The 16666-nt window shown below is 42.3% G+C and overlaps 1 protein-coding gene across 2 annotated transcripts in view; it reads left to right on the plus strand.

Moving 5' to 3' along the window:
- The first annotated feature begins 256 nt into the window (after nt 1-256).
- ZFAND3 (zinc finger AN1-type containing 3) overlaps nt 257-16666 on the plus strand; it is a 338087-nt gene continuing 321677 nt past the window's right edge. The window contains exons 1-2 of one of the 2 annotated variants that reach the window (XM_064597566.1): nt 257-393; nt 917-1202. In XM_064597566.1, coding sequence (XP_064453636.1) covers nt 1132-1202 — 71 coding nt within the window. In that variant the 5' untranslated portion in view covers nt 257-393; nt 917-1131. Of the gene's footprint in view, nt 394-916; nt 1203-16666 lie in introns of those variants that run through there. The other variant, XM_064597564.1, reaches the window with a different exon arrangement.

Genomic DNA, 16666 nt, shown 5'->3' on the forward strand with positions numbered 1-16666 from the left:
AACTGGAAGAGTGGGTCCAGTGTGGGGGGATTGGGAAGACAGCGATTTCTAGGGGATTGGCAGTAGTGGAGAAATGGTCTCTAGCATCGCCCAGGGCCCGCAGCAGCCGGTTCCGGGCCCTCCCCGCAGATGAAGAGCCCCGCAGCCCCGGGAGAAGCAAGACCCACTTCCGGGTTTGGATGCACTCCCTCCTGGCCCCTCCCAGCACCCGGCTACGGCGTCTCCGGACGCATGCGCAGCACTCGTCTGCCGCTCTGGGACTGGCCTGACTTACCCTAAACAACTAATCCGCTCCTCCCCCTCCCGCTTGGGGCGTACCATTCGCGTTTGGGGGGAGGCAACGCGTCCCAGAGTACTCAGAAGCCCTGCTCCCCTTCTTCAGACGGGGAGAAGGTAAGTTTGCCTCAGATTTTAAAAGTTCCAAGAATACGAGAGCCTCAGAGGCCCGTCGCCAAGTGATAGCCCGCGCTCTCGGCTTTGCCCACAGCCCCATACTCTTCCTTTGAGGCGCTGAACAAAGTGGCACGCCCGGATCCCAGCTGATCAGCTGCTGGGCTTTGGCGGCGGCTCCCCCGGGCGAGACCATTGTGACTCCTTGGGAGGGGTGTGTGAGGAGGGGAGGGGGCGGAGCGGCCATTGTCCGGTCAGCGCAGCCTCCGGGGGAGGGGAGAGTGACGGAGCGAGCGGGGCCCTTGACTTCACAGCGGCCGCTGCTACGCCAGAGCCGGCGGGGGCCTCGGGTCCTTCCCAGCGCCGCCGCACGGGACATCGCTCTGGCTGCGAGCGGCGGTGGGAGCTGCCGAGGGCGCCGGGTCTTCCCTCCTCCCCCGCGGTCCTCGGTTCACCCGTACGCCCCTCCTCCTCAGCTCCCCTCCCTCTCCTCTCCGCACCTCCCCCGGCCCCCCCGTCTCTGCAGGCCGAGTGGTGCGGCCCGCCTCCAGCTGACCGGCCTGGAATCCCGGCTCGGAGCCCCGGACTCGCGCCCGCCCGCGCGCCCGCTCCCTCCCCCTCCCCCCGCCCCGAGCCCCCCGACGCCGCCGCCGTCGCCGCCGCCGCCGCCTCCTTCGAGCGGGGCCCAGGCCCAGCCGCCGCCACCGCTGCCGCCGCCGAGCTCCGCCGCCGCCGAGCACCATGGGAGACGCCGGGAGCGAGCGCAGCAAAGCGCCCAGCCTGCCGCCTCGCTGTCCCTGCGGCTTCTGGGGGTGAGTGTCCGGCCGGGTGGGGGCGGGGGCCGGGGGCGCGGGCGCGGGCGCGGGGGCTGCCCGGGCAGGCCTTGGGGCCGCGGGAGGCCGGAACCCTGGGGGCTGGGCCCTAGCCGGGCCTACTGGGAGGAGGCAGGGGCCGCATCTCGGGGAGGGGCGCTGGGTGGGGAGCTGGAGGTGGGCAGAGAAGGCCCTGCCCGGGGTGCTCTGCCACCCTCTGGGACTCTCCTACCTGAGGTTTGGGCCAACAGGGGCCGCCCGGGCCACGGGTGAGGGGGGCAGGGCAGGAGGGAGGGATGAGGGGGCGGTGTTGGCACCTCCGGGTGGAGCTGGGGTGCCCCTTTCCCTTGGCATGTGGAGGCCAGCCCTCCCTCCCCGCCTTGGTATGAGTTGGTGCCCAGGCACCAGGAGGGTATTTCCTCTGACTTTTTCACCCCCCCGCCCTGTCCCCCAGAGACTTGCATCATCACTTCCTAAATTATATCCCAGTGCCCTATTTGCTTTTAGGAAGCTGTTCACACGTCACCCATTTTTTAAAAATCCAGCCCGGAATCCAGGCTAATGTAAAGTTATAAGACTGTAGAGGTCTCACCTTTATTTAAAACACGTTGCAGAAGATCTGTAAAATTTTCTTGCCTAAAAAAAAAAAATAAATAAAACTCAAGTCAGCCTGGCTTGGGAACGTGAGAGCCAGTTTGCTCAATTGGCACAAATTCCTTTCTCCCCATTTTTTTCAATGATAAAAATATTCACATTGGCCAGCCTGCATTATTACTTGGCCATCCTGTGTTAGAGTGAAAAAATAGGAGGTGGGAAATCAACTTTTCCACATATAGTTAGATTTTAAATTCTCCTTGTCATGCTTGGAGTTTCGTGAATTTACCACCTTTCTTTCCTAACAGGTGCCTCCATCCTACCTTATGATTCTAATTGTATTGTAAAGAAACCAGAGACTTTGAAGGACTTTTGTGATTGAGCCCCTTTTTCTTTTCTTTTTTTAAAAATTTTCCTAAGACATAGTAGATTTCAAGGTGCATAGAGGCAGTAAGGAAATGATTATTTCGGCGAGAACATCTTGGGAAGATGTACTTAAGTATTTTATTTTTGTTACCTCCCAGGTGTTAGGAATGGTTGAGGTACAGATTAAGTCTGATTTGGGGGAGTGCAGAGAAAGATTAGAAAGTGGATCTTAATGTAGTTTTGTGTGGAATTTGTCAAATTCAAAGTTTGCAACAAAGAAATAGTTTCTCATTTTCTCATCTTTCTGCCTTTCTCAAAAAATTCCTGGTGGAAAGAGGTTAGTCAAAAATAAGTTATGGTATTACCAAAAGTTTTGAAGATGTGAAAATATTTTAGGTTTTATAGTCTTCCTAATAATTGGGTTGGCTGCTAAGTGCTTTCACAGGTCATCTAATTCCCAGAAATCTTAGGAGGTAGAACCATTATCTCTTTATAGATGAGGAAGTTGAGGCTTAAGAGGGTGGATAACTTGCCCCTTGCTTACAGGGAGTTCATAGTGGAGCTGGTGAGCTCTCCAGAGTGCTTGGTACCATCACGTTTATGACATCAGTCTACTGCCTTGGAAAAATCTGGTGTCACAAGCCTCTCATTGTAACTCATAAGAAGACATGTGGCTCAAAGAAAGTAGCTGCCAATGGCAACTAATGCCCAGGTTGTATCAGAGGCTTGTTCCCTGGCAACGTTTATGTCGTTGGGACCATTATCATGAGTGGAACCCTTATTGAAAGACTTACAGCAAGATGGAGAAACTGAGGAAATGGAATAGCCTTTTACTTTTAGCCAGCAGAGTTCTGAATAATGCCAAGAAAGTTTGATGTTGCAGGGAGGAGTAGTTAAACTGATCTCATACCTGACCTATAAGCAATCAGGCCTGCTTTTTTGTTACTTTCAATTTGGCCCTTTTTAGGAACTGCAGTTTGCCTAACAGGAGTTGTGAGCACAAAACTAATATTTTTATGTTGAAAAGAGTTCTTTTTTAATGTGTAAGGCTTTAAACTTTTCTAAAGGAGTTTGTAGGTAGCTGTGTAGTTTGCATTTTATACCAAAGTGTAATGATATTGCTGCCTAGTTTCATCATAACTGGCTTTGAACATTGTCTCTTATTATATGGGTCACATTCATACTATGTTCATTAAGTAAACTTGAATATATTCAACAAATAATTGAGTGTCTCTGATACAGTGGTGGACAAGGGGGCACTGGCCCCATCCTCTGGGGGCAGAGGGCATAGAGAAGTAAAGGGACAGAATAAAGTGTGTTAGGATTGGTATAGGGTGCGACGGGAGGGGCACTTAACCTAATTGAGGTGGAGGTAGAGGAAGTTAGCCTGGAGGAAGTGACACCAGCCTAGGCCTGCAGGAAGGCTAGGAGAGAATGGAAATAGAGGAGTTTTTTCATGCGGAGGGAATAGCATGGATGAAGGCCTGGATGTGAGAGAGAGCACTCCACATTTGAGGAACCAGAAGTTCATTGGGGTTGATAGGTAGATTGTGAGGGGGGGATCCACTAGAGATGGCAAGAGAAGCTGGTGATGCAGGACTCTATAGGTAATGCTTAAATCTTTGGACTTTTATCTTAAGTTCACTAAGGAACTATGGGAGAACCTTGAGCAGGTAGTGACGTGATTTTCTTTAACGTGAAAGATTGGATGATGTTGAGAGTGGCCTGGGTGTGTGGGTATGATTGTGTGTATGAATGTGATGTTTTTATGTTCGTGGGGAGTTGCCAGAGGTTCAGAAGTCTTGTCAGGAGGAGTAACCCAGAGTAGGGATGATTGTGTGTAGTAGCCAGGGAGAATGGAGAGAAGTAGGTAGCTGTGAAAGCCATTCAGGAGGTATCTTTTGCCTTTTCCTTTGATGAAAATGAAGGTGAGTGTGTTATCTGAAAACTTCAGTCAGCATTGCATTCTGTGGAAGCCGTACGTCTATAAAGTCAGCTAGCCATGGCCCACACCCAGCCCTTTGCAGAGGAGCCTCTCACCAGAATGTTCTGGCACCAGTAGACAGAAGGCAGTTCCTTAGGATTGCTCTTCTCTGTAGTGACTTAGGCTGCTGGACTTGCTGTTGAGTCAGGACACCAGTCAGTGGGGCTTGGTTAGATAGGAAAGCTGTGAGGTCTTGCTTGTGGGAATGCAATTAGAAAATGGAATGACAAGAGGAGCATACAATGCAAGTGTTTTGAGTGCTTGAACAAGTGAAGTTTCTACTTTTCCTTCTCTTGGTTTATATTGTATAATTGTGTGCAAGTAATTAAGTTATTATTTTATAGAGACCATCTCTCCACTGGGAAGCATAGCTACCTTGGAAATTGTTGAAGATTTACCTCTTTATAAAAGTCGTAAGGTGGGGCACCTGGGTGGCTCAGTCGATAAGCGTATGCCTTTGGCTCAGGTCATGATCCCAGGATCCTGGGATCGAGCCCCCGCATCAGGCTCCCTGCTCAGTGGGAAGCCTGCTTCTCCCTCTTCCTCTCCCACTCCCCCTGCTTGTGTTCCCTCTCTCACTGTGTCTATCTCTGTCAAATAAATAAAATCTTAAAAAAAAATTTGTAAGGTGTTTGCATGGTGTATACAATGTTTTTAGAGTTAATGATCATAGTTTTTTCTCTGAGATATGTACTTAAAACTTTTAGTGAAATGTGAGCGTTTTTCTTGGCTCATTTTTAGGCATTCTGTAATCATGAGAAAAACATGCTAGTTTGTAATAGTCAAATCTGAAGTGAAATAGTATTTTTTTTAGTTGAAATATGCACAAAAGCACTTTTAAACTACACAGGTATAAGTGTTATTAATTGAAGCTACATTTTAAATTGTTCAGATAATTAAAATGTACTAATACATGTAAATTCATAGGTATTTTCAAAAGTTGTTGAAAGAGCAGACATTCTAAAAAAGAGGAAGAAGACTAAGACACTAATATACTGAGTATTGCAGGATAATAAAAAAGGATAATTAGGTAGGATGGGGAAAGATGGACTTTTTTTTTCTAATTTTACTTATTAAATGTAAAAATCCAATTGTTGATATTTTGCTTTTACAGTTGGAGACCATCTCTATTGTAATGTAATACGGAAAATTTTGGGAAGTACTATTTCTTTCATAATTTTAAAGTATAGTATACATAAATGTGCAGTCTCATATTTAGGGAATAATGGAGTATTTAAATATGGAATTTATTTGGTAAACCATTGTTTTTGATAAAAAATAAGCTCTTAATGAATCATGTCATAAAATAAATATTACATGGATACATTTTCTTTAGGGAAATAGATATCAGTATTTTTTGTGATCTGTTGAAGCGTTTTATTCACCAACTAGAGATGCTAGATAATGATGTATTTTAAATAAAATGGGTTTAGGCAGAGATCAAGAGTCCTCTCACAAACTGTATTCCATTCCTGAAGAGGTTACTAGTAGAAAGTTGATTGAAATATAAGATGATTTGTTTTATTCCATTTTACTTTTGGGAATCACAAGGTATTAACTAGTTAGCTTAAATAGAATTCTTATTTTTTTCTTTTTTCTCCCTCTGAGCCCAGGCCTTGGGAATTGATGTAGAACTCTGTTTCTGTCACTTCGTGAGTCATCTGGCTAGTGTGCCTAGCTCTGAACAGTGTGGGGCCCTGGATTCTTCAGTCTCAGTCTCCCAGTTAGAACATGTTGCAACACTTCAACCAGCTTAACCTGGGCTTTCAAGTTCAAGTGAATACAGCATGAATTACTAGATAATCAGTAGAATGTTTATTCCAGTGATGTCACTGATTATCCCTTGATTATAAAGCCCCCTTAAACATTCCCTTAAAAACAAAACAGCTCATTTGTGCAGTTTTACTTTGCATTTTTGAGTTTTGTGCGCACCTGAAGATGTGACATGATATAATGAAATACTCACTGTCAGTATGTTTATCTACTTGCCCTGTTTTCCTGATTGCATTTGGGTATTCAGAAAACATAAAATTTGTCCCTTTGATGTGACGGAACACAGATTTTTTTTTAAGAAAACATGGTCTTTGTTTACACTAGTTTGAGGCAACAGCTTTTTAGAGTTAGATCCAGTTAACGTATAGGACATACAGGTCTTTCGGTATTACCCTTTTCTCCCATTTACTGTCCTCCTGCCTAAAAAAGAACTCAGTACTTTAAGTCGTACTGAAAAGTTTTGACTAAAAATCTCTTCTTAATCCTTAATGGTATTAAAGTTAACATTAGTTCTCATAGACTAACCTTTTCCTAGGTAGAAAAATCAGAGAGCTAAGAATCCTTTTTTTTTTAAGATTTAAATATTTATTTTAGGGCGTGCGGGAGAGAGCGAGAAGGAGAGCGAGCACATGCAGCACGTGTGGGAGGAGAGCTCAAGCATTAGCATGAGTGGGAGGGGCAGAGGGAGAGGAGGAAATTTCAAGCAGACTCTGTGCTGACAGTAGAGCTCAACACAGGGCACTATCTCATGACCCTGAGATCCCGGTGCAGCTGAAACCAAGAGTAGGACACTTGCTTAACTGACTGCAACACCTAGGTGCCCCAGGCTAAGAATCTTTTGAAATGAAGTCCTTAAGAAAAGAACCCAGCATGTTAAATATATTTACTGAGAACAGAATAGTAAGACTGTGAGAGCTAATATAATTTGGATTTTTATTAGATCATAAAGAGGTTGTGTGTGTGCAAACTGATACAAAGTTTCAGAATCCTATAATCATAAAGATTGAGGTTAAAATTCTTTTTTTCTTTTTGAAGAAAGGTAAAGTTTGGTACAATGCCACATGTAGGAAGTGACTGGTCACAACCCAACACTTGTATAATTTTAATGAGACACTTGAAAAATCGTCCATATTCAGGCTTGTTGGGTGTGTGGGACTTGTATCGAGCAGTTTGTGTAAGAGGGACTTCATTCCAACCGGGTGGATGACATAATTGTCACTCAGTTCTACTAGGGGCTTTGAGAGACAGGCTGATCCTGCTCTGGACTGGGTCCCTATGTAACAAGATTAGGTTGCTGAATGAGATATTTTTAAGAAGAAATTTACTGTATGTGTTAAATGCAGAAGAGAGGTTAAGCAACTTTGCTTTAAAAACCAGAATCTAAGAACATATTCTAGAATTGTGCTAGGCATTATGGTAGCCACTAGCTCCATATAGCAACTTATAATTCATAGTAATTAAAGTTAAATAAATTCAGTTCTTGAGTTATACTGGCTACATTTTAAGTATTCACTAACTCAGTAGCTACCCTATTGGGGAACACAGATACAGAACACTTCATCCTTCCAGAAAGTTCTTTTGGACAGTGCTCTTCTAGAACATTGACCTGATAGACAGCCAGGATTTTCAAGCCTATTTTTTTCTCTCTTCAGCTTTGTTGAGATATAATTGACATTTTCAAGCCTATTTTCTTGTGAGTTCTTCAGACCCCTGTTTTCTTGTCTTTTGAAAATGAGGGACTTGTCTAATTTAGCTCTAAGTTTCTTTCCAGCTCTAACATTTTATTTCTATTGGGGGGAAGCAATGCTATTGTTAATTCAGATTACTGGGAAGTGTTCCTTTGATCAGTTTGGGAATTAAAATGTCAGTACATGTTAGTCCATAATTTGAACAGTTTTTTTTTATGTTAGCTTTTAAGTCAATCATCTTTGCTCTTTTCTTAGCATTCTTTAACTGGCAACCTCAGAGGCCTATACAGGGAGGTGTTGGACTAATGGAGAATCAGTTTTTTTATTTCTATTTAGTGAGAGACTTTTTGAAGGTATTCACCTTTGGACTATGACTTTTGTGGTGGAATATTTGTTTTTACAAATGTAAATCTGATATGGCAGCTTTTGATATGTGATTGGGGATAAGTGCATTGGATTTTCTGGTAAATTCAAGTTCCCATGTACAGAAGAAGGTGGAATGTTTTGAAATATCCAGCAGCAGTGAGCAAAACCACTGTGATGCGCCAGGCTGAGGGAGTGGTACGAGTTGAAAGAAAACGCCATGTCATCCTTGAGGCCAGGGGACAGAGCTGCAAACAGTGCTGGACATCTGGAGTTGTGGCTGCAGCTGTTGACCAGAGGAAGGAAGAATGCAGTGGGAAGAAGGTGCAGTACTAGCTCATTGCATCTATTCATTCAATAGTACCAGATGTCCTGTATCGTAGGCAGGTGTGATTAGGGCAGAAGAATGTCCTGGGAGCTTGCTATCACCCTGGCTGTGGGTGGTTGGTGGGAGGGATGAGAGCAGACCACACCACAGCATTTTGTGTTTCTAATTTGCAGACAGACTCTATTTGGCCTCACTGCTGCCTCATTAATGACCTGGGAAAGAGTGAGGTTGGTGATGTACTTGGGACCTTTTGGGGAGTGCCTTTTCTCATTTCTTCCTGCTAAAGTGGAATGGTGTAGAGTAACAGCTGTTGATGTCTTAGATCTATTTCTTGGACTCTTATGCACTGGTAAGTTGAAGTGCATTTATATAAAATAATCACACTCTCAGCCACACTTTTGGAAGAAGTATTCTGACTATTCAAAAGTATCACAGATATGCTTCCCGCAGTCAGGTTCTTGTCCCAGGCATTTTATTTTCTCTTGCATGCTTATGTTGGTAGAATTTCTGAACACAGTGTGAGGTTCTGTGGTTTCTGGTACCTAGCTGGAAGAGTGGGGGCAGGAATTTGGAGAACATAGATTGGGTGGAGGGCTTTCCTAAGCATGTCTATGCTTCAAAGTCTGCCTATTTCAGGTCATTGTTTTTCAATTTTCAACCCTTTCTAGGGTGCCTTATATGAATAGATGTGGTGGCAAGTTATTGCCCGAAAGAATGAATGAGATACAAAATAGATTACAATCATTTTTAAACTGTCCAGAAATATATTAACCAGCAAAAAATAATAAAAAATAAACTGGAGGTGGGAGAAGGTATGATATATTTCAGTGTGAGTTGTGTTCTAGATTTATGATTTCTAGATTTTTGCACTTGGGGAGGAATGGATGGTATTATTTGTTTCCTTCTTCAGTTGCCACTGAAATCTAGAAAACCAGGTTTTTCAAGTCTTTGTGTGTTTGCATATGAAACTTTGCATGTGTATATAAAATCTTCAAAATATATGACTTTACATGATTTTATGTAGTTTGTCTTTCTCTTTTAATGTAACACAAAGCTGTGCTATTCACCTTTAAAAATAAAGGAGTGTTCTTGATGCTGATCTATAGAAATGTTCGCTTAGGGGAACTTTTGTTTTATTCTTTTGTTGATTGGGGGGATGTTCATATAATCTTCGAGGCCTATATTCCCTGGTTCTGTGGATAGGTCACTGTTAATTAGCTCTCCCTGTCATCCGTGTCACCCACCCTTCCCCCCACTGCCAGTGAGAGGTGCTCAAACCATGCATTTTATTTGTAAGGCTAATCTTTTTCTTCATTGCATGTTGGGCAGGATATAATCAAGGAATAGTTGCTGTGACTTAAATTACAAAGATACAATCTTGAGGGAAAGTATGGAGATTGCATAGTATATACTTGGGTCTCTTTAGGGGTTTATAATCTCAGTATCCGTATGGATTAGTTTAGAAAATGATAGCCACAGTAAAAACCTGTTCTGTGGAAGTGTATGTCCCTAAAGACTCCATTTTCTTACCCTTGGTTTTAAACTGTCTAGTGACTAGGGAGGTATTCTAGTTGAAAGCCCCCTAGGTTTACCTGAATAGTTTTCACTAGTTACATTGTATGTTGTTTTGGTTGGAGTTAGTGACTAGGAAGAATGGACTGTGTTGGTTTTGCGTTTAAATTTGGGATGCAAAAAAAGTCACTGCACAGGTCTGTTATCAACTAGATTTGAGGGTGAGTTGGAAGAGGAAGGACACAGAAGGTGGTCAAGGGGAAGACTGGAGTGTGAGGGGGATGAAAATGGGGAAATGTAGATGGAAGTGGAGTGGTGGTAATTAGGAATGAAGATGCTTTGTGGTCACCACTTTCTAATCAAAATATGAGAGGTGGCTACATCTGTAAGGGCTAGAGAAACTAATGTGAACAGGTGGTGGGTGGGATTAAAGAACATGCTGTCTTTAGAAGTGCATGGTGTGAGTACCCTGGGGTCTTGCAGGGAAGTGCTAAAGATCATAGAATAGGAGCTGTGGTGCACATTCCAAGCTAAAGTTTAGTGGAAAAGAAGCAGCTTTCAGCAGATTGGTGTTCCATCTGTTAGAACCCCCCTGAGCTCTTTCTTTTTCTAAGCTCAAAGACACCTTTTCCGCCTGTTAAAGGATGGTGTTTCGTGGTATCTCTTTGTAGCAGGCTGTGGAGACTCCATCTACCTTCTTTCCCTTATTGGTATTGCCACAACCAACTCTATTGTGTGAGATGGATTTTTCTTCTCCCTTCTCAATTCCTGAGTCAGATGGAGAGTTCAACAAAGTTTCACCCATTTTTACTTGCTGTTCACTAGCTTTACTTACTGTTCTTGGAAAAACAACTCTCATAAGCCCTTCTAGATTTTGCAACTAATACTTACGGGGGGAGGTTACATTAAATGTTAAAGAATTTAATAGTAGTGCTGCCTGGGGAATAAGACCTTTCTATTTGCTGAGTGGCTAATGAAAGGTTGCCTGTCATCCAGTTCAGGCTCTTCCCAAGGGCATGCTGATCTCTTATCTCCAGAAAACCAACCGAGTTCAGCAGCTAGGCATGGGTTTTGGAATCAGAATCCTGAGTTTAAAACCTGACTTTGAAACTTTATGCTTGACTTTGGGTAGTTTACCTCTCTGCCTCTTTATCTTTAAAATAATAATAAAAAAGAATATTTTAGAGTTGCTTTGAGGTTTAGTGAGCTCTAATGCCTGTCAAGCCTTTGGCACGTTGCCTGACCATGGTAATTACATTTACTAAAGGCTAACTTCCCAGCCTTGAATGAAGGAACATTGGTGGTAAATTAGTAGATGCAGAACTATCTTACCTCAACTGGGCAATTTGCACTAATGGCAGTCTCCAGATCAGTGCCACCTAATTAGTTGATGAGGTTTCTGACCAGCCTTTGTCCAGTTTCACTTTTTCCAAGGCCAGTCTCTTGTTCAGTAAGCATTTGTTGAGTACTGTGTTGTGGTCTTGAGCTCTGCTAGGCATGATATACCCTGCTCTGGCTTCTGCCCTAGGAAGGCTTACAGTGTAGAAGGGGAGGCAGACCAATAAACTGACCAAACACTGTGAGGAAATTGCTTTGGGAGATCATCACAGAGTGATGTGAGCAGTGACAGGACATCTTACTGAGACTGGGAGTGGAGGATGGCCAGGAGGGCTTCTCTGAGGAGATGGTGCTTAAGCTGGGTATAAAAGGCAGGGGGAACAACTTGTGCAAAGGAAGAGAGGAGTGAGAAGGCACGGCGAATTCAGAGAATTGCAGATTCAGCTCAGTATGTTAGTAGCAGTGTATGGCAGGAGGCAAGATGAAGCTGAGGAGATGAGCAGGGGCCAGTTATGAGCATACTTGATTGCTATGCTGTTGAGTTTAGATTTTATCCTGGAAGTATTTGGGACCATTTAAGGATTTTAAGGATGGATGACAGATGATATTTATGTTTCAAAAAATACCTGGCAACAGTGTGGACGAGAATTGGAGAGTATAAGCTTGGAAGCAGAGTCCAGTTAGATCATTTAAACCTTTTTGGGCCATGGATCCCTTTGACAATTTGGTGAAGACCATGGACCTCTTCTCGGGAATAATGCATAAAATAAAACACCTATGATTATGAAGGAAACCACTTACATATAAATATACTTCTATCTATATACTATGGGGTCTGTGGACCCAAGGTAAAGGAACTCTGAGTAGGAAAGCTAAGGATGAATATAGGCTGAAATCCAGATTTAGTCCATTCAGGCTGTTATAACAAAATACCACAGACTGGGTGGCTTATAAACAGCAAAAATTTGTTTCTCATAGTTCTGGAGGCTGGAAATCCAAGATCAAGGCACTGGCAGAATCCGTGAGTCTGGTGAGAGTCTGCTTCCTCATTGATGACGCTGTGTTCTAACTGTAACCTCATGTGGGTGGAAGGGGTAAGGGATCTCTCCAGCCACTTTTCTAAGGGTACTAATCTCATTCATGAGGGCACTAATCACCTCCCGAAGGTCTCAACTCCAGACACCATCACATTGGGCATTAGGATTCAATGTGTGAATTTTGGGGGGACACAAACATTTCAGTCCATAGCACTGAGTCGGTGAGGACTGAAGAGAGGGCTTGACTCTAAGAGCAGAGACGGATTGGATGAGGTATGGGAAGGTGGAAAGGAGAAGAGAGGCAGCAAGATTTCTGACATGTGCAACTGGGTGAAAGATGGTCAGTCATATGTGGTGGGTATAGAAGTTCTACTTAGAAGCTGGCTAGATTTTGAAAGGGTGTTTGTGAATGCATTTATTCCTAAATTGAAAGTGAAATTGTAGATAGTGATTAATGCCGTTTGTCAGTGATGTGCAGAGTTTTATTTGGTAGAAAAAAGTTTATACTTTGGAATTTCTTAAGTTGAAGTGATTCTGTCTGGAAGATGAGGGACTTGTGGGGAAGAGAAGATTCGTTTTAGACAGATTGAACATGTTTTTTGGTGAATTAGATGGCATGTCTGTACTTTTATTGTACCCTTTTTTAATGTAAACTTTTTGATTAAAGTGTAATATGTATAGTGAAAATGCATACATCTAAAGTATATAGTGAAATGAATTTTTGCAAAGTGAATATACCTGCAGGTAACCAGCACCTATATCAAGAAATAGCATTCTTATTCCCCAGGAGGCCCCACTTGTATCTTCTCCAGTCACTAGCTCATTCTGCTCAAGGGTAATCGCTATCCTGACTTCTAATGCCATAGATTACCTTAAATATTTCTTCTTCTTCTTCTTCTTCTTTTAAGATTTATTTGTCAGAGAGAGAGCGCGAGCGCGAGCACACAAGCGGGGAGCGGCAGGCAGAGGGAGAAGCAGGCTTCTGCGGAGCAGGGAGCCCGATGCGGGGCTCGATCCCAGGACCGCAGGATCATGACCTGGGCTGAAGGCAGCTGCTTAATGGCTGAGACACCCAGGCGCCCCCAGTTTTTTTCTTAGATCTCTTTTTCTACTTTTTTATTGAAGCATAATTTAGTTTACTGCACTCAAGTGTATGCTTTGATGAATTAAAAATATTTTTTTAGAGCAATTTTAGATTCACAGCAAAAGTGAACAGGAGGTACAGAGAGTTCCCCTATATCCCATCACCCCCCCATCTCCCTTACTGTCAGCATCCCCCATGAGAGTGGTACTTTTAATTGTCCATGAACCCTCATTGACACTCAGAAGTCCATAGTTTACATTAGAGTTCACTCCTGTGCATTCTGTGAGTTTTGACAAATGTATGATGACATATATTTATCATTATAGTATCATACAGAATGGTTTCACTGTCCTAAAAATTCTCTGTGCTATGTCTATTCATATCTCCACCCCCGAGCAATCACTGATATTTTTACTGTCTCCATAGTTTTGCCTTTTCCAGAATGTCATATGGTTGGAGTATGTAGCCTTTTTAGATTGGCTTCTTTCACTTTGTAATATGCATTTCAGTTTACTCCATGACTTCATGGCCTGATAGCTCACTTCTTTTTAGCACCAAATGATATTCCATTATTTGGATGTGCCACAGTTTGTTTATTCATTCACCTACTGAAGGACAGCTTTTTTTTTTTTTTTTTGAAGATTTTATTTATTTGACAGAGATAGCACAAGCAGGTGGAGCTGCAGGCAGAGGCAGAGGGAGAAGCAGGCTTCCCGCTGAGCAGGGATCCCCATGACCCTGGGATCATGACCTGAGTCGAAGGCAGACGCTTTAACGACTGAGCCACCCAGGTGCCCCGAACTGAAGGACATCCTGATTGCTTCCAACTTTTGGCAGTTATGAATAAAGCTGCCCTTAACATTCATGTTCAGGTTTTTGTGTAGACATGGTTTCAGCTTGGGAAATACCAAGGAATGTGATTACTGGATTATGTTAAGAGTGTGTTTAGTTTTGTAAGAAACTGCAAAAACTATTTTCCAAAGTGATTGTACCATTTTGCATTCCCACCAGCAGCAGGGAATGAGTGTTTCTGTTCCTCCACATGCTTACCAGCATTTGATGTTGTCAGTGTTTTGAATTTTCGCCATTCTAATAGATATGTAGTGGTATTTCATTAATTTGCAATTCATTAATGATACATGATGTTGAGCATCTTTTCAGATGATTATTTGCCATCTGTACATCTTCTTTGGTGAGGTGTCTGTTCAGGTCTCTTGCCTGTTTTTTAATTGGGTTTGTTTTCTTACTGTGTTTTAAGAGTTCTTTATGTATATTGGATAACAATCTGATCATCAGATAAGTCTTTTGGAAAAATGTTCTCCCAGTCTTTGACTTGTATTCTCATTCTCTTATTTTTATGAATTTTTATGTACAGCTTGATGATTCTTTTCACGTGTATGTAACTATATAACCACCACCTACCCAGATTGACACATAGTGCATTTCCAACATCCCAGCGGGAGTCTCCTTATTCCCTATGCCAGGTGATACCCCCAACCTTTTCTGACCTTTATCACCATGGATTAGTTTTGCCTGCGTTTTAATTTTATGTAATGGGAATTATACAGTATTTCTCTTTTATATGTGACTTTCCCCCCTCAGCATTATGACTGTGAGATTCATCTACATTTGTGTAGAGAGGTAATGATTTTACATTGGTTTGTGGTATTCCATTATATGATAGCATAATTTATCCTTTCTACTTTTTGGAGCTTTTTGGTTTGGGGACATTATGAATAATGTGGCTATGAACATTTTTGCATGTGTCTTTGGTGGACATAAGCATTCATTTCTCTTTGGGTATATACCCGGCAGTAGAATTGTTGGGTTATAAATGTGTGTGTGTGTGTGTGTGTGTGTGTGTGTGTGTAGTATATACATGTTTAGATTTAGTAGATACTGCCAGTTTTCTAGAGTGGTTTTATCATTTTACACTCCTACCCAGTATATGAGTTCTGGTTATTCCATGTCTTTGTCATTACTTCATACTGACTGTGTCTTTCATTTTGGTTGTGTGTGCATTGTGGTTTTAATTCGCATTTCTTTGATGACTAATGAAGTTGAGCAACTTTCTTTGTTGGCGGTTTGGCTAAACTTTGTTGTGAGGTTTTTATTCAAACGTTTTGCTTTTTTTCCTATTGGGTTGTCTTTTTTTTTTTAATTCATTTGTAGGAGTTCTTTATATATTCTGGATACAAGTCCTTTTTCAGATAGCATGTAAATTTTCCTATATAGTTTTGCCATATCTTTTAATTTGTTCTTTTTTGTAATTACAAAAGGAATGCATTCATATGATAGAAAATTCAAACAACACAGTGAAAGTGATGTCTCCCTTCTGTACCATACCCAGAGTTCCATCTAGTGAGAATCATGGCTAAGTTTCTTGAGTATCCTTCCAAAAGTTTCCTGTGCATATACCGCATTTATTCCTTTTTCTAACACAAGTATAGCACAGTACACTGTATTTTGTACGTTGGTTTTTTTACTTAACTGTATTTTAGAGTTCTTTTCAAGTTAACATATATATTTCTACCTTTTTATTTTATTTATTTAAATTCAATTTAATTAACATACAGTGATTACTAGTTTCTGAGGTAGACTTTAGTGATTCTTCAGTTGCATATAACACTCAGTGCTCATTCCATCAAGTGCCCTCCTTTTTTTTTTTAGATTTTATTTATTTGTCAGAGAGAACACATAAGCGGTGGTAGCCATAGGCAGAGGGAGAAGCAGGCTGCCTGCTGAGCAAAGAGCTCAATGCAGTACTTGATCCCAGAACCCTGGGATCATGACCCGAGATAAAGGCAGAGGCTTAACCAATGTCCATCACCCACTCACCCCATCTCCCCCCACCTCCCCTCCAGCAACCCTTCGTTTGTTTCCTAAAGTTAAGAGTATCTTATGGTTTGCCTCCCTCTCTGTTTTCATCTTATTTTTCTTTCCCTTCCCCTATGTTCATCCGTTTTGGTTCTTAAATTAAACATATGAGTGAAATCAGATGATATTTGCTTTTCTCTGACTTATTTTGCTTAGTGTAATACCTCTAGTTCCATCCGTGTTGTTGCAAATGGCATGATTTCATTCTTTTTGATGGCCGAGTAATATTCCATTGTATATATATATACACACCACATCTTTGTCCATTCATCTGTTGATGGACATCTGGGTTTTTTTCATATTTTGGCTATTGTGGACATTGTTGCTATAAACATTGTGGTGCATGTTTCCCTTCGAATCACTGTGTTTGTATCCTTTGGATACATACCTAGTAGTGCAATTGCTTGGTTGTAGGGTAGCTACAACTTTTAGCTTTTTGAGGAACCTCCATACTGTCTTCCAGAGTGACTGCACTCTACCTTCTTTTTTTAAATGGCAACACGGTATTCCAGTAGGTGCA

Source organism: Mirounga angustirostris, unplaced genomic scaffold (genome assembly GCF_029215605.1).
Source record: "Mirounga angustirostris isolate CCGP_5_RB_7025 unplaced genomic scaffold, mMirAng1.0.hap1 SCAF_8, whole genome shotgun sequence".
Lineage (NCBI taxonomy): Eukaryota > Metazoa > Chordata > Mammalia > Carnivora > Phocidae > Mirounga > Mirounga angustirostris.